This window comes from Sinohyriopsis cumingii, chromosome 7 (assembly GCF_028554795.1).
Source record: "Sinohyriopsis cumingii isolate HCF-2022 chromosome 7, ASM2855479v2, whole genome shotgun sequence".
Taxonomy (NCBI): Eukaryota; Metazoa; Mollusca; class Bivalvia; order Unionida; family Unionidae; genus Sinohyriopsis; species Sinohyriopsis cumingii.
Genome location: NC_142967.1, coordinates 135,314,628 through 135,333,652, shown reverse-complemented (window position 1 = coordinate 135,333,652; position 19,025 = coordinate 135,314,628). Strand labels below are relative to the sequence as shown.

The window sequence follows — 19,025 nt, the reverse complement described above, 5'->3', positions numbered from 1 at the left end:
CTGTTGTAGTATATCTGACATAAGGAGGCACATATGCCCCTCCTTGCTATGTGGAAGTCTGGAACCTCCTCTGCTGTGCAACCTCTGAGAACATCAGCCTTTGAGTTTGTCGCATTCCAGGTAGAAGAACATTATAGGGACAGTCTGCAGTCAGGCAAAACAGTCCTCACATAATGAACTATTCACTGCTCTGTAACAAAATCCCTTTTCTTACTTGGGGCAAAGACTGTGATGGACTTGTTTGCAACCAGTTGGTAGATCAACCCAGGTCTCTTACCACACAAGTGATTGGCTGATGTAACACAAGGCTCCCTCCTACACAACAAGCCACAGATTCTCCACCATCACACTTGGCTCGTCTTTCCACCAGAACAAGTTTATGGGCCAGATTGCCAATTGCATCATCTATGCACATCCAAGATCTATGATGCCAGGTTGGGAATCTACTGTGGTTGATTTTATTAGGAAACATGCCTGTCCTAGCTGCCTCACCATAGTTAAGTCAAAGTGTTCAGTATCATCACACTCTTATTTATTTTTTGCTTAAGTTCATGACACTTGGTGTGTTCTTGTATGACTACTACACATTGTATCTTGTGTTGTGATATCTTCATGACACTTGGTATGCTCATGTATTACTAAACATTGAACCGCTCCGGTGGCCTAGTGGTTAGAGCTTCTGCCTGGGATGCAGGAGGTTGTGGGTTCAATCCCCATACCGAGTCTTACCAAAGACTTACAAAAATTGTACTAACAGCTGCCTTGCTTGGCACTCAGCATTAAGAGGTTAGTGTTAGGATTGGTCTACATGGTGTCAGGATAATGTGACTAGGTGGGACATGATGCTACATGTCTGCGGCATGATGCCCCAGTGCTAGACATCACTATAAACTGCCACACTGCAGACATCGTAGCGATATGACTGAAATTGTTAAAGCTACATTAAACATCTGAATCACACACACACACCTGACTACACATCATCATGACACTTTTGTATGCTCTTCCATGACTACACTTTGTATCCAGTAAAGAATTGGACTTGAATCAGTATTGTAAGAACCATCACCATTTGCATCATAATTTATGCCCAGTGGTCTGCCCACAACACTTTCCATTGGGGTCTTCAAATCTCAAAATTATCATCCCTGTCAGGGACTTGTTTTCTCACAATAGTTTGAGCTCTCAATCTAAGTAAAACATTATCCTTCCCACTTGGGTCTCCTATAGAACTCTTAAGAATTTTGGGTTATGTTCCTTTTCTCTGTCTTCCAGGTTATTGGCCTGCTTGATGTATTTACTCCAGCTGAGAACTTCGGAGACTTCCAGGATGTGTAAGTTATGGTTTTGTTTCATTGTCTTAGCATGTATGCTTTCTTAAAGCTTAATTTTTTTTATTCCATCAGTAGGAAAGTATAAGAAGAGCTTACATCTCTTAAGCTTTATAACAGCATGCAAAAAAGCATTTTATTTGAATAAGAAATACTTAAAAGTAATGCAGCATTCACTGTTTTACCAATTTGCACCTGAATTGTAACTTATGCAGTTACAGAACAATTTTCTATGCTCACAATGTATCAAAGCTCAGTAGGCGCATGTTATGCACCTCCACTGTAGAGGGGTTGTGCTGTGTCACAGATGGAAAGTTTAACAGCCAATCCATGAAGACCACCCATGGAAAAACCGAAATCTCACTGATTTGGATACCAAATGAGGAACTGTTGATTATGTTTTACTAATACAAAATCGGTATAGCAAATAAATATCTTTACAGACAAGTCAAGGTGTTTGGTGTATTTATGGTTTTTTTTTCTCTATGTACATGGTTCTAGGTACATTTTTACCTTTTCACTGATGAAAAAAAGTGCTTTCTTGGATCCATGAACTTAGAACCATGAATGTATTTCCATATATTAGCGGTTGGCATTGAATGGTTTTCGTGTTTGGTCTTTTGGTTTTCTTAGAACTATGTTATCATTTTAAGTAGAATTTTTTAAATGAAATGTTATGATGTTTGTCTACTATATATCTGTGAAAAGTGATTGTTGATTTTAAACTGTAATTTTGCATCTGTTTGGATGTGGTTAAGCTGATCTTGGCCACTGCTACTCTGTAGATTAAAGCATTGTTATCAAAATGGAGGTAGAAGTAGATATAATGATAAAAATTAATTGCTTGTCATACTTATCATGTTCACAGCTAAATGTCAGTAGAATATGGTTTGGTCCACAGCTCAAGCCTATCAGTTATATATACACATAATAGTCATTTGTTTCATCTTTTCGAGTTGGAAGTAATTCTTTCACTCTGATTTGTATGTAATATTTCTCACAGCTAAAAAAATTACAGAATGGGTATATTTATTAGTGTGAATCAAGATAAAGAAAATAAGGATCTGTTAACAGTTTGACAGTACAATTATAGATGAAATTAAATGTGTAAAATATTTGCTTCTACTTGGCACAGAAAGAAACAAAATTATGCTGAACATCATCTGTATGGGGAGATGTCAATTTCTGTCTTCAAATATCTAGATATTAGATTTGAAATGTCTTTTAATATGTTCATAGATTTTTTTCTTCTTTCTTTTTCAAAGATAATGTGGAAGACAGAATCCTTTGAAAAACTGAGTACATATTGGACTGATGAATAATTACCTCTTTTTTTTAAATTTTGTTTTTTTGCTAAAAAATGTTTCATGGTATATTGTAACAAGATAATGCTACATCTTTGTTTTGGCATATTTTCTGAGATCACTGTTCTCAGACTTGCATTTTATTCAAGCACATTAAATATTGGATTTTCTAGTGAAGTTCATATGACAAAATTAAGATTATAACAGGGTTAGAAGTGGACCCCAAGAACCTCAAAAAACCTAAACTTGTATTTGTACCATGGAAAGAACCCTAAGATTTAAAAAAAAACCACAACTTAAAATGTGAAAAATGACTGCCTCTACCCTGACCTGTAAAAAATGTCATTTTAGATATAGTTATTCATGAGGCTATCCTAACAGTTGAGAAAGTGTGCAGATTTCTTAGCAGTTACAGGTATTTGTTTAATTAATTTTCATTTTATCTTCATTTCTATAGAAATCAAATCAAAGCATTCTTTATCAAATTAATACATGTTGTCCTCACCATGGAGATGAGCTTGTAAAAGGTTTGTCTTAGACCAGAAAAAAAAAGTAAACCTTGATAAAACCGATTTTTAAAAAACTCAAATTTTAACATTGAATTTTCACTTCTAACCCGTAATAAATTTTTGTATACTTTGAGTCAGCCTGATATTGTTTGATTGATAGCCACAAATCTTAAAGATTGGCAGAAATCATGAAATTTCTGTAAAACTAAAGAATTTTGGGAATTTGATCCACCATGAAGTGTAACCAAATGTTTTCATGCAACATTTATTTTACTTCAGGTTTCCTTCTGAAACCTGGTTTTGCAAGTGAGGCATGTTATTGAAAAATAAGCCAGCTTGCATTTTTGGCTGGCAAGGAAGAAACCTATTGATTTGGGGTTCAATGATTCAAAGGTCAAAGTGACCATGGCATAGCACATTGATCAAACGTTTTGTTTTCTGGAAATTTGTCCAAATTTGATAGAAATCTTGTCAATGTAAAAGCCTTTAAACTTTATACAGATAATACTGATCCACTATTTATATGGATACCTATATAAGATAAACAGAAAAACCATTTTAAAAAACTCCAGATCAGATCAGATGTTAAAATAGTTACAGAAAAAAAACTGCTCTATGTACTTGAAACAAATTTAACAGAAAACGTCAGTTTGGTATTATTTCATCATTTTTAGGCAGATCCAGTCCCCATGGTGGCCACTGTTGCTAAATATATGTGAATTGCATCTCTAAAACCACTTACTGAATTTGACCGACATTGCCCGATAAGTATCATGGTATGAAGGCCATTCAGAGTTATCCCCCATCTTACATGGCTGCATTTACAAATGAAATAAGGAAAACCTTTTTTCATGACCACTCAAAAACCATTCAGCAGATTTTGAGGAAATGTCAAGTCACACAGATAGTGTTCATAACATGGTTTTTCTTTACTAGCTGCTCTTGATTTAGTTTTTGGGGTGATGTCAGGCATGTGATCATTCTCATGCTTATGTGGACCTATTATTGTGTTACTAAACAATCTTTACTAACAAACGTTCCTCGTTTCAGGTACTTGGTCACACCTCTGATGGGAGCAGACCTAAATAACATTATTAAAACACAGAAGCTTAGTGATGATCACGTACAGTTTCTAATTTACCAGATCTTACGTGCTTTAAAAGTAAGTATGCAAATCCATGTTTTAATTACTTTTAAAACTTTAGTTGCAGTAGAAAAATCTATTTTGAAACTTTTAGTGGCCATGTAAAATTTTAGGTTGCCAGGGCCTATTATTTGATTGTTGTAGGAATTGAGAACAGAAATAAATTTAGTGTTGAGTAGCCATGAAAGAAGCAAATATTAATGGTTTTAATCAAGGCAAATTAAAGATGTGATATTAAAAAGTATAAAGTTAGTTTTTTAGTAGTATCTAGATTTATACAACCGAAGTGTTGTCTCATTTGCTTTCATTTTGAGTAAGCCGTTGAAATTCACCATTTGCAGTTTTCTAATCACTGCTTGATATATTGATTAGTCCTAAATTTGCTGATTAAGGGTCTTTGCTGTCATTTTCTTTTGGTGATAGTTGATATCAAAAAGCTTTGCCATATGTTTTATGCTAGTTTAGTTTTGCCTATAATTTTTTCATCTTTCCATGTCAACTATTTTCCAGATCCATATCATCAGATGAGGTTTATGACATGGGTCAAATATTAGACTGGTCACCACTCTCTGTGTCCGTAACTAAGCTAACATTCTTATGCAATAACCTGTTGTCTGTCATCCATTGATTGTCCATCCATTAGCACGAGTTTTGTTATCACTATTTCTAAACTGCTTGAATGATTGTCAAGAAACTATGTGCACACATTCATCCTAATGTCTAGTTTGTTCTAAATGAAAATGTGCTGCATGGTCATCTGATATTACATATACAGAATGGTCATTTTGTGCTTCACAGTTATTAACTCTTGTATCACTTTACAAGACATACAGTATGCACAGTGTTCTGTACTTTTGTTGGATCATGGAGTAAATGATAAGGATAGTTAAAAGCAGAGGTCTCTGCCATTAAAGAGCCTCCACCTTCAAGCAACTCCCTGGAGGTTTCTGAAAATCAGTTTCTCTTACTGTCAAACTTTCTTTGCCATCTCTCTCAAAAGGTGTTTTTGAATGCACATTTGACCAAATACATACACTATATTTCATTTTATGAAAAAAATGTTGGCAAAGGTTGGAAAGTTGTTGCTGTACAAAGTCAGTATTACATCATTATAATATATTACGAATCTGTGATCTTGTACTAAGTAATAGAAAAGAGTAAACACAACAAGTTTTGTAAAATTCAAGAAATAATTTAATTCTGTTGAATACAAAAGTGAATTTCTAAAAAGTACTTAAAGTTTTGTGAATTAAATCCAAAGAGTCCAAAAAGTTGTTACCAGCCCAGTTGAATAAAATTTAATTAAATTCCAGCTGTGTTCAAAATACGATCCAGCACTGAAGGTGTTGATGTGCTTGTAATCTTGAATGTACTAATGTATCAGTAGCCTGAAGCGTGGTGAGGTGCTAACAGTCTTCCAGTTAATAACATAATCCAAGAAGTCCTTGTCTGAATTCACTTTAATTTCAAGTTCTTGTTTCTGTCCAAGGATATTATTGAGTACTTTGTAATTCCAGAGAATAAAAATTTGAATATATAATTCTAGTTCTAATCAAATACTGAACACTAACACTAATTCTGCCTAAATATGTAAAGCAAGAATAAATAATATTTAAAGTAAACATGATTATATTAAAATAACCTAAGACACAAAAGTAGGGCCAGGATGTATGTCCAAAGTTCATTTCTAGAAAATTGTTTATATGTTGTAAAATTATATGTTACTAAAATTATAATAAAGAACATGGGAAACATCAGGTATAACGGGTTCTTATTGGGGGAATTCCAATATACTAGACCCAGACTCAAACATGTTTACCTTTATTAATACTGTTCCTGTTATGTAACCCACACTCCTAGAGAAATATTAACAATGTATTATTTGTTTGCAAAATAAAAGCATCAGTGTCTCTGGTCGGGTACACAGTGAACTTGATTTTGGACAAGGTGAAGTCCATAATACAATTATTCATTGAGAAAAAGCTAACAAATATAAATTAAATATACATCATATTAAGTTTACATTAGGTGTAATTTTATACATGTGCTTCAATTTTTTTGACTTTTATTTGCAACTTAGTTTCAATATCAGATTTTTTTATTTTCAGTACATTCATTCCGCTGGAATTATACATAGGGTAAGAGTATTTTATTGACTAGAACTTTACTAATGTAGTCTTGGAACAGGAATATAAATAGAACGTACAATGCAGTCCAACAGTTAGACCTTATAGAGTATGCAGATTCTGAGAGCTTCAGAAAAAATGGAGAGGAGACGAGACAAGAGTAAAACTATTTGTATGCATGTCTAATTGCTTATACATTTTGTATTATACGTAAGTTGAGGAATATATTTCTATATTCAGTAGTATGTCTTAGAATAAAGCATATTACTGGTAGTACCAGTTGATAAAAGAAAGAATGCCATGTACAAGGATAGTGTAATCGGAAGAGGATGTTATGATATGGCTTTGGAAACTGTACCAGGAAGATCTCCTATTTGTATTCACTATTTTGCAATGTCCACTTAGCCAGCTTAAGTTTAATGTTTGTGTATTTTGAAACTTATGTGTCCATTCATTAGAAAGAAAATGCAAGTAGATGCAGATAAATACTTTAAATTTTAGAAATTCAAGATTCATAGCTGTAGTCAGCTTGTTTTACGGTTTAATTTTTCCTTAATCAGGATTTAAAACCCAGCAATATTGCAGTGAATGAAGACTGTGAATTAAAGGTGAGATATTCATTGTTTACAATTCATTAATATCGGCAGTTTTTAATTGAATTGTGTATACACTATACTAATTGAAGTATCTTTTTGACACACAATATTTGGAGTGGACCAAGGTGTAGATGCATCCACTCTTTCATTTACCATGATACATGATAATCATAGGTCAGATAAATCATAAATGAAGTGAAATATTTAGTATATCTATTAACGATGTATACCCTTAATGTGAATAAAATCTTGCTCGGAATAAATTTTGGAGACAGTGACTTGCTGGATGTGGGTAGGGAAAAACATTATTAATTGTGTATAGAACATGAAGAATGATACAAATGTGAGCTATTGAACTAAAGTAAGTTTAATACATTCATATATAAAAGAGCAACCTTGGATGCATCATTTTCTATCTATCAGTCAATGGTTTTGTAGCATACGCTATATTTTTGTGTATCAAGTTGTAACATTGTTACATATTTCATAATACATAATTTGTTTAAATAGTCCTTTGAAAAACTTTAAGTATCCAAACTTGTCAGGTGGGCATTAGATTCATTTGTCTTTTGTGTCATAATAATTGAGTCTACATTTGTATTAATTGTACATTTTTGGGGGACTTGAAAATTATACCGATTAATTCTATTTGACATGGTTTCTTTCAGATTCTGGATTTTGGTCTTGCCCGTGCTGCAGATGATTCCATGACTGGATATGTAGCAACACGCTGGTACAGAGCTCCTGAAATTATGCTGAACTGGATGCATTATAATCACACAGGTAATTGCTTTTATCTTTGCAGTGCAGACCACAGCATTGGTTTGTTTGGATCCTGCAGATGATTTTTGGGGCACGCTATCCAGTTAATATTTGAAACAGCTATTATGTTTACCCTGTTGTCATTGTTTTATCCTAATGCCAGTGAAGTTGGGAGGCGATATAGTGTTACCCCTTTCTTGTGTGAATGTTCATTGCAGTAAGAGTAACTTCACCATCCCAAAACTACTTCACTGACATATTTTATGCTCTATACACTCTTAATATTTTGGGCACTATTCACTAATTACTCATGGAAATTGGTATGTAAATATATCTCAACCAAAATAACAGCCATACCAAAACTTGATCAATGTTATTTAGTTATCACTAAAGGAGTTAGTTATTTTCATCTCAACATCAACAGTATCCTGGACCTTATTTTAACTACACTCGTGAAAATGGGTATGTGCATGCATATATATTGTATCAACATTTAACTCAACGATCGTGTACACTTAAGAAATTGGTATTGGATCAATCTGAAGGAGTTACTCAACCATACCATAATTAGGTCATTGTACCATGATTAACTTGCTTGAGTGACTTGTATTATCAGCTGTTTGTTACAGACTTGATATCTTGTACCCAATTAAACTGTTGTCACCTCTGTCTGCGTGGGTTCGAGTCCAAGGCTCGGCTAGCATGGGTACGTGGGAAAGCCTGCCAGTAGCTTCTCGTGGGTCGGTGGTTCTTCCCTGGGTTTTTCAGGGTTCTTCCTCCACCATTAATACTGGCCGCCATGTATAGCCTATCGTGTGCTGAAAAATGGCGTTAAACCCTACAACAACAACAACAACCAATTAAACTGTTGAAAATTGGTATGTATAAACATCTCACCCATTGAAACTCTACCATTTGAAAACATGATCACTGTGACCTAATTTACTGCTTCATTGACTTGACTCTTATTTTCAGCCATTCATTTCATCCTCAAAATCTTGTATGCTGTTTCAGCAACACACAAATCATGGCTTGTGGATGCATCTCAAGGAGGATAACTTTAACATTTATATTTTCCGTTTTTCATTTGTTACAACCTTAACAGGGGTCTCAAGTTTCCAAGTGGTCTAAAGATCTCACCTTTACAGATCACTGCCATCTCACCTGTCTTCATGGGTTTGAGTCTCACTTGAACATACTTTTATGTCTTCTGATATTCATTTGTTGCATCTTTAATTGAGCCCCCTAGTCCTCAGAAGCGCTCGCCATTACAGATTACTGCCATCTTACCTCAGTTTGCATGGGTTCGAGTCCTTGGTTCAACCAGTGTAATTTAACATACTTTTACATTTTCTATTATTGATTTCTTACGACCTTAATATCTTTGACTCATGTTCACCTACACTCAAGAAATCTGATATCTGGACACAACACAAGGGGAGTTATTCATTGATACCTGTAGCAAGTCATTGTGGCCTAATCATGCTTTAATCACTTTTGTAATTTTCTCCATGCCTGTCTCAAATCTGTGGGCTGCTTGGCTACTCTTGAAGTGCACCTGTTAGTAAACACCTTCTATTTCTTATCTAATAGTAATCATATTTCTTGGGAGTATGAATCATTTGGGGGTAGGCACTGCCTTTTTGTGTTATCACTATAAACTTAGCTAGATTATTGTTAATTCTAATTGCTGGAGTCATTGTCTTCCATGATTATGTACTGTACAGTAAAATATATTGCATTCAGCAATACTGAAATAATTCTGAATTTATGAACAACAAATATTTAGAATTATCACTGAGCATTGAGGTTAGTCAAGGAATTGGAAAGTGCCATTGTGAGGTTTTCATAAAAGGTATCAAGTTTGTCAACATAAAGAGTTTAAACTTTTACATTGTTACACCCATCATCTTGCATGCATTGTCTGTCTTGCAGCATGCTTGCTCATATACAGTGGCATCACATTAAAGTGTATAAATGATTAGTAGAAACATGCTAATGTACTGTAGCAATATTAATCTGGTTGAAGATTCATATATAATGGCTTTCATTATCTCTCTTTTTTTTTTTTTCAGTGGACATTTGGTCTGTAGGATGTATCATGGCAGAAATGTTGACAGGAAGACCCTTGTTTCCAGGCACAGATCGTATCCTTTTCCTATTTAATTCCTGGTGTGGCTTTTTTCAGTTATTTTTATTTATTTATATGAAACATTAGTTGTACCCCACTTTTCAGATGAAAACAGGAGATGTAGGTTTTTGGCTCTCTCGGCTATGATAACAAAGGAGCTTACAGAATGGTGCCATTGTGCATCATCCTTCTTCCACTGTCTGTTCAATACTGCTATTTTCACATTTTTAAAAACTGAGAACTTACATGTGATATTACATGGAGCATTCAGACAACATTGCTTATCAGATTTGTTCATTGGATGTCAGTATTGCTCCCATGACCAAAAATAGAAAATCTTTAAACAATTTCACAAAAACCACACAGCAGAATCTGGTGTAAATGGCTTTCAAGTACAAAAGATGTAGATCTGACCATATTAATACAGCATTCTGGCATAACTGTCTTTCACTTTTGTTCAAATGATGCATATCTGTCATTAAATATGGCTGCCGTTGCTAAAAGTAGTTGAAACTTTTTACAGCTTCTTAAAACCTGCTCAACAGAATATGACAAAATTTCAGAGAAAATGTCCTGGCATATGTGACTTTAAAATTTATATAAATGATGCTGATCCTCAATAAAAAATATTTTTTCACACAGATGTCTGAACAGAATTTAACCAAATTTGACAATACATCCTGGTATAAGGGCCTTTAAATGTTACATACATGATGCCGATCTGCTGTGAAATATGGTTGGTGTTAATATAAATAAAAAGTTAGTGCAGAATTTAACTTGGTCACTGAACTTATTTTGAAACTTAGGGATGGTTTTCCAGTAATTTGTTTGTCATATCCTCTGTATCATTGACATCTAGACTAATAAATTTGTTTTGGCCCTGATTAAACTTTGCATGTTTTTTTGCATCTTAATGAGTAAGTTCCTCTAGAAATAACGTATGTTCTAGAGCAAGTTCCTTGAGCAAACCGTGTGGATAGATTGCACTTAGAGAAATAAAGAAACTATAGATTGTAATATCGAAACATAAAAGATCAGTCCAGGCCAGTGGTACACATTGGTCAAAAATTTCCTCTCAGCCATTCCCTACTAGACTCCTTCTTTCGTTTTTGTTTTGAAATCTTAACTAATGCCATAAAGAAGAGAAATGTCATCATAATTTAATTCCACCATGTGTCTAACAATATTTTTAGTGAGATTGTTGGAATTGACTTCTGTACAATCATTTATTTTAGTGGGACATTACCTGACCTGACAAGTTCAATACTTGTACCATATTATTGTCTAAATGAATAATATTAATAGAAGCTGATGCAGCCAACAACACTAGAACAGTATTACTACCTCTATTAGCACAAATTAAACACTAAGATCAGTCACTTAACAGTGTCTTTGTATGGGTGGTCAATATCAAAGGAAGTGGATGCCATCAAAGTGCAAAGTTGTTAACTAACCTTTGTTTGTGCCTGCCTCTTGTACAGACCAACTTCATCCAGTCGACTTGATAATAAACAGAGTACAAGGAACAGTTAAAATCACACATCCACAACTGATCTGCAAAACAGGTCATGGAGGCTATCACAGAAAAGGAAGATGTTACTGGTGTTGAACAGTGCTCTGTATTAGTGAACCTTCCGACCTCATTAATCAAGCAGATTAATGCTGATTTGATGATTGCAGCTCACTTGACAATGAGTGAAAGATTGAATCTAAATTATCAATGGTTATGGGAATGCTGGACTTGTTTAATTTTTTTAATTATTTACATGAGAAGCGTTTGTGTATACCATTAGACTTGATTGACATGAGGTTGATAAAATGACTTTGTCTGAAAATCGGTAAAGTGTGAGCTAATACTCTGCTGTAATTAGTGTATATATTTGGTGATCCATGAATAAGAGTGCTTCAGGCAATAGTTCTAGTATTTTATAAGCTAGTTCTTCTAAATTAAAAATGCATGGAATTTGCAGGTGGATATTAATTTTCACCAATAGTTGTTCTCAAATGAAATATTGATTTGAATAAGACTTAGTATTAAATTTAATTTTCTTATTCTAGTAGTTTTATTATTCTTTTTTCATTTTCAATGTTACTAGTGCTTGAATACCTTATTCCTTTTCTCGTTTCTCTCCATTTTTATCAAATATTGATTTATGGCAGTTAGTGAAAATTACAGCTACTGGACACCATATTGATACAAGTGCATTGAAACAATATAAGGTACTGTATAATTCTTTTTTAAAGGGTTAAAATAAACCACTTAGAAAAGCAAATATTCTGCTAATGTGGGTATGTGAGAAAGCTTGCCAGTAGCTTCTTGTGGGTCGGTGGTTCTTCCCAGGGTTCTTTCTCCACCAGTTATACTGGCCGCCATATAGAGCCTATCTTGTGCTGAAAAATGGCATTAAACCCTATAACAACAACAACAACAAATATTTTATTACCAGATTACATAATGACATTGATTTGCCAAATACTAGCAGGTTTGTTAATCTGTATGAACGAATACAGTAAGAAAATGGGCAGGGGTGCATCATCATACATGGCTAATTGGAGGGGGATCTTTAAATTCATGGTTCTAATACTGGAATATATAGTTTGTTTATTTATGGCATAATGTGATATCTGAACTTGTAACAGAGCTTGAGAAAGGGAAATAAAAGATCATACATTACTGTTTGGACAAGAACAAAATACAATGTCTAATTCACAGGACAGCATCTGCATGGATTAGATTTTCTGAAGTTCATCAGATATTTTGTTGTTCAAGTTACATTAATGTTAATACAAATAAAAAAAATTCATAAGATGTTTCAAAAGGGTTCATATTTGTGGTATTGGTAACCAGCATGAAACATGTACAGCTATGTTCCTTATCTGCAGCTGTAGATATTGACCAGCTGCAGAGAATTCTTTCGTTAGTTGGAACTCCAAGCGATGCATTGTTAGAGAAGATCAGTAGTGCTGAGGTACGTAGGATTTCTTTTCATACACAGAAAATCTAGTAGATTAAGAAAGCCCTTTTGGTCGAAATTCACTTGATCTCAATTTGTACAGTTGCCAGTGGTAAAAACAAAATAAGCCTATTGTACCACGTGAAACTCAATGTAATGCTGATGACTTGGTTTTGCAGTCATGAAAGTGATTGATTAATCAATTCCAACCTCTGCCTTGAGACGAAAGGTAGTTTTTCCATTATTATAGCCTTAAATAAGCTTGCAGCTGGCTGTGTTTAGGAAACTGCTTCATCACAAGATTTGTATCATATCGGCTGTGTTCATTATTGCCAACATCTTTAGTTAATCCATTTGATAATTATACAATCAAAATGGCTTCATGACTTTATGCTTTATTTACTCAATCACCATCTTCCAAGTACAGTTTATGCCCTAATCTAAATTTTTTATATTTTGTTGGCTTCAAAAAAACTTTGTTTTTCTGTCCAGTATTTTTGTTGTACTATTTAAAATTAAAGGTGTTGGAACTATGATGTTCAGAAATTTTGACAGTCCAACAGTTGGGTTACTTAAATATGTAAATCTAGTTGGTTACCTTTTTTCATACTATCATTTGTCACACATGTTCTGAATATATAAAATTTTTCGTTACAGGCAAGAAATTATATTAAGCAACTTGAAAAATGGGAGAAAAAAGATTTTAGAATTGTGATTGTTGGTGCAAACCCAAATGGTGAGCAATAGTCATGTAATTTCGTTCTCACTGTAAAAGTTTTTACAATTTAAATACAGATTCTTTTAATTTGATTATAGTACTTGTACTTTTGGGGATGTATATATTGTGGATTGGCCATGTCCCTATACATATATTACTTCAACTATCCATTCACCTGTCCATGCATTCATTCCACAATCCCAGACCTGCCAACCCATCCAGTCTGACCACAAGTCTTGTGTAAATGACTTTTAAATACAGTCTTTTAGAGCGATAGCAAAAGTTACAGAAATACTATTGTTGGAGTAAAATCTGGATACTGGATTCTTTTTTTAAATTCAGATTTCATATTAGAATCGGTTAAGTTGGCCAGGGAACCAGACTAACTTTACAGGAGGAGTACCTTAAATGCTTTAAACTGCACATACTTTTCATGCAAAATGTATGATGCATCTGTCGCTTATAGAATTTTCTGAAAATGTCATGCAACAAACGATGTATATTCAGAACAAGAGGAATGAACTTTTTAAATGCATGCTTTCAAACTTAACAATATCAGTACATTGTATTTTATTACACCTTATGGAAAATTAGTCTGACTTAAGGGAAAATATCAACTGCCTGACCAAGGAGTCTTGTTATGGTTGGCAGGTCTGCAGTCCATCTGTTCACCTTCTCATGCTTCAGTCCATCAATCTGTTCATCCATTATTCAGATCTCCTGAACTCCTACAATGAGTGAGGGAGGAGGATCATATTTGGAATGACGTTTTACGGTGATGAGTAGATGACAAGTGAAAGTAGTGGTAGAACGGTAAATTGGTTGTCATTATAGCAATCAGAATGGTGGAGGATTGATTCTGAAATCTAGCAACTGATTATTGAAATTAACTTGTGTTCACAGTGCGCTCGATCTGAATTGTTGTAAATGTCTGTCCCCAATTCTACTTAAAACATATTCTAAAGTGCATTGACGTGAAGATGTTCATTTTATTAATGTCTTTTAAACCATCAATGGTCTGTTGAACAGCTGTAAATTTATAAACCTTTGACTGCCAATACTTCCTGTGGACAGTTAGTTAAAACAAAACCACAGACAATTCTCACAACTGTTTGAAATAAACAAAATCCTTGGGTGAGAAAATTTCTTTCTAACTTGTTTTGCGTATGATAGCTTACTGCAATGGATTGCAGTGGTAAAGTTTTATTTCAGCTTTGCTCAAAATTAGCCATATTTTCTACCATCAGGATAGGCATGGAAATGCTGATTGTCTTTAATTTTCACTGTCATGATAGGCATGGAGATGCTGATTGTCATTAATTTCCACTGTCAAGAGAGGCATGGAGATGCTGATTGTCATTAATTTCTACTGTCAGGATAGGCATGGAGATGCTGATTATCTTTAATTTCCACTGTCAAGAGAGGCATGGAGATGCTGATTGTCATTAATTTCTACTCTCAGGATAGGCATGGAGATGCTGATTGTCATTAATTTCTACTCTCAGGATAGGCATGGAGATGCTGATTGTCATTAATTTCCACTGTCAAGATAGGCATGGAGATGCTGATTGTCATTAATTTCTACTGTCAGGATAGGCATAGAGATGATGATTATCATTAATTTTCACTGTCAGGATAGGCATGGAGATGCTGATGTTCATTAAGTTGTGTTGTCTTTCCTCTGCACTCTCCCCTATGAAATGTCAAATCACAATTTATAATTTCATGGCATGTGTTTATTATTATCAAACTAATCCCATTGGTATTAGATCCATAACTTATGACAACTAAGGTCAGATAGTACATTTTATGCTTCTGGGAGTAGTGGAAGAGAAGGCAACAGGGAATATAATATTACTGCAGAGAGATCTGATCATGGGAATGAAATGTTTCTTAAGCTTCCATAATAGATTCCTTTACTCTGTTTTCACTTCTATCCCTCAGTAAGGCAGCCAGTCCTTAAGGAAGTAACTTCTCAACCTGCTGTATGTTCCTGCATCTGTTAAGTATAATGCCTTGTCCACTCTGGCATGAAGCATGCATCAAGATTGACCCATTTTTAATTATTTTATAGAGTATTGTGACATTAGGGGTCTTTCAAGTTTGTATGAATGATGCAGATCTAGCATAAAATATTGCCACCATTACTACAAAAAGGAGAAAATGTGAAATAGTTTTTCAGACAGTGTTAATGTATGACAGTAATTTGACCAGTGACATTCAGGCATCTAAGCTCTTTGATTATTTTTTTTTACAAATCATGTTAATTAGCTATCAGATATGGCAGCCATTGTTTAAAATAAAATTCTTAGCTTTTTATATAGAAAAGGATTGATAGAATTTTGCCAAGTATTCTAACATCATGACCTTACAATTTTAACAATGTTGGTCATTTAGATAATGTTGGCCATCCTTCAAAATGAGAAACAATATTGAACAAGTTCTGAGAAATTAGTATGCAGATTCAGACTAAACTCTTGTCTTAGACATTTATAGTAACACAAATCTTTAAAGTTCATAAAAATATTTTGGTACATCATCCTGTATACGACTGCTACACACATGCCAACCATTACGCTTTTTTTCCTGCTAAATTATGCCTTACACGTAAATGTATTAGGATTATGCGTTTTTGGTATATCCCCCTCCAAAAATATTAATAGTTTGTTTTCTCATTTTTATTAACATCCCATTAAACCCACAGTCCATATGCTAGAAAATATGGCTTCTATGTGACTACGACATAAGAGTATGCTTGTCCGTAGACTTACATACACTTTCCTAACAGTATTATGTTCTATTTATAGCAGTTGCCCTATTTCCAAGAAGTAGGCTGGTTCTACTTTCAAACTTTTGACCTCGGTTTCTATTTATAGCAGCTTTATGGCTTAGTTAGAAGAGAACAGACTGGTTTTCTAAGTTGTAATCTTTGCTCGCAGAATCTTTGTTCAAATTGATAACTGGTACAGAACCAGTCTGTAGGTATTTTGGTAAAAGTCAAGTCAGATTTATTCTAGTCAATGCATGTGTTAGAGCAAAAATGTTTTTCAAATAATTTCACAGGTGGAATAGAAAAGATGAAAAATCAATCCAGAAATAATACATGAACTACATATTACAGCATTCTATTCATAGGCAGCTTCATGCCCCTTGCAGGCTGTGTGGAAAGAATTTTAATATGGTCATGGTGGTAAAACAAAGAAACCTTGAATTAGCTTGTTTTACTAACTCCAGTGCTAAGGTAACTTCTTTTTGTGGACACGAATTTTATAAATGCAGAGGCATTATGAACCAAGTTCTTAAAAGAACACAGACTACCCCTAGCAGTAGAAGACTACATTGGTACTTTGTTCAAATGGATGTTTCCTGATTCCAAAGTTGCAGAAAATGTGCATGTGCAAGAACAAAATCATCTAATATTGTTAGGTGCTTAGCAGAAGATACTTCACTTAAAATTGCAGAAGCCATGAAAATTGTGCCGTTTAGTATTGCAGCAGACAGGAGTAGTGATTATGATGACAAAATGTTGCACCCAGTCTGTGTAAGAGACTTTGACAACGAAAAGGGCAAAGTCAGAGTGCTCTTCTTTCATTACCATAATTAACAGTAGATTCCACTGGAGGAAACATTTTTTTTATTTGCTTCATAATGCTTTGAATAAATATAAGTTGGCAGAACTGTATGGGACTTTCAGCTGATGCTTGATTGATTGATGACTGGAATTCATAAAGGAGTTGTGTTCTATATATCAGGTTGTCTCTGTCATATAATGCACCATGCTGCAGGAAAGGCTGCTGATAAATTAGAAGGAGAACTCCTGAAGTATCAAGTTGGCACTCTACCTGACAATGTACTTCATGGGGACAGAGTTGATTTTTTCATCTTATTTGCCAGCTAAAAGACCAATAACTGGAAGATATAAATTTCCTCTTCTTTGTCAGGTTATGAAAGGAATATTGGTTCTTTACCATTCTAATGCAGACTGAGAGATTGTTCAGCACTATTAACAAAATTAAAACTGAATTTAGGTCCAGGCTCTGTGATAACCCAGAACTTAGTGCTCTTCTGGTGTGCAAAACATTTATAGTCTCAGCTGGTACAATGTGTTTTGAAATGCAATATGAGAGTCTGTTGCTTTTTAAAGTGCAAAGTGTTATGTATGAAAATTTGAAGCAATAATTGATGTTAAAAGTCCAGAGGGATAAATAAATCATTTTGTACATATGCTCATTGAATTTTTATCATGTTATATGTGGATTATGCTTTTTCTGCTCAGATTACACTTTTTGTCCACTTGGATTACACTTTTTCCTCGCCAGGGGTTGGCATGTATGCTACTATTACTAAAAGTAAAATCTTGGTACTCCCGGTTTTTTTTATAAGGTTTGTTACTGTTGCTTTCTTGTATTAATACTTCTCTATTTTCTCTGACCAGCTATTGATTTGTTGGAACGTATGTTGGACCTAGACTCAGACACACGGATCACAGCGACACAAGCACTAGCCCACCCCTATTTGCGTCAGTATGCTGACCCCTCAGATGAACCAGAGGCTGAGCCATATGACCAGTCCTGGGAAGACATGGAAGTCAGTATAGAGGAATGGAGGAGTAAGTCATCTCTTCTTACTTACCAAGCCCATATACATACCTACTGACTTTTGTGTCATTACATACCAGTCATGAATAAACATGGTAGTGACTGTAACAGTGACCTAGGTGACCCATTTGCGTGATATTTGTACATTGCTCTTATCCAGGCAAAGTAGAAAAACGACAGTTTAAAAATAAAAAAACCTGGTGTCAGTCATAATATCCAAAATAGGTAATCTCAGATCGGTCACTCAGTTTGGACACGATATGACATTTCAGATACACCCAATTTAGGTTCCATTATACCAGTATAAGCTGGTTTTTACATATAAAATTTGCCTCTTTACAGGAAAAAGATGAAGCTGTCAGTGTTCATTTACTGACAAACTGTAAAACATTTTAAGTCTTGAAAGTTAACTGTCTCAACTTCAAAGTCTGTAAGATTCTTTTCATACAGTTGTAGTCCCATATCCCTGCCAACTTTGATCAGTAATTGTTGTAGTCCCATATCCCTGCCAACTTTGATCATTAATTGTTGTAGTCCCATATCCCTGCCAACTTTGATCAATAATTGTTGGCAGCAACACAGCACCAGAAGAAGAGGAAGCTTATCTCTGATGGATTGTAAGGGTTTGATGTTTGATTTAAGATGAAACAATATAAATTAAAGCACTCTTCTTTTCATTTCATTGGATCTAGCCATGCTAAAGTTGAAAGATTTCACTCGAACCAAGCCATTAAAACTAAACATTTTTTGCAGTGCATGGAAACAGTTTAACTACTTACTCCATATGTGAACTGAACCAATGTTGTTAATTGTGTGTGGATTAAGTTGGTGACCAACAGTAACAATATTGGA

The 19,025-nt window shown here is 34.4% G+C and overlaps 1 protein-coding gene across 1 annotated transcript in view; it reads left to right on the top strand.

The window, feature by feature from the left end:
* Positions 1–19,025, top strand: part of LOC149796191 (mitogen-activated protein kinase 14B-like) — a 55,582-nt gene that overhangs the window by 25,042 nt on the left and 11,515 nt on the right. The window contains exons 3-11 of the mRNA XM_089966144.1: positions 1,276–1,334; positions 4,195–4,306; positions 6,397–6,426; positions 6,975–7,022; positions 7,679–7,793; positions 9,848–9,919; positions 12,793–12,872; positions 13,515–13,593; positions 18,011–18,184. Coding sequence (XP_089822270.1) covers positions 1,276–1,334; positions 4,195–4,306; positions 6,397–6,426; positions 6,975–7,022; positions 7,679–7,793; positions 9,848–9,919; positions 12,793–12,872; positions 13,515–13,593; positions 18,011–18,184 — 769 coding nt within the window. The remainder of the gene's footprint in view (positions 1–1,275; positions 1,335–4,194; positions 4,307–6,396; positions 6,427–6,974; positions 7,023–7,678; positions 7,794–9,847; positions 9,920–12,792; positions 12,873–13,514; positions 13,594–18,010; positions 18,185–19,025) is intronic.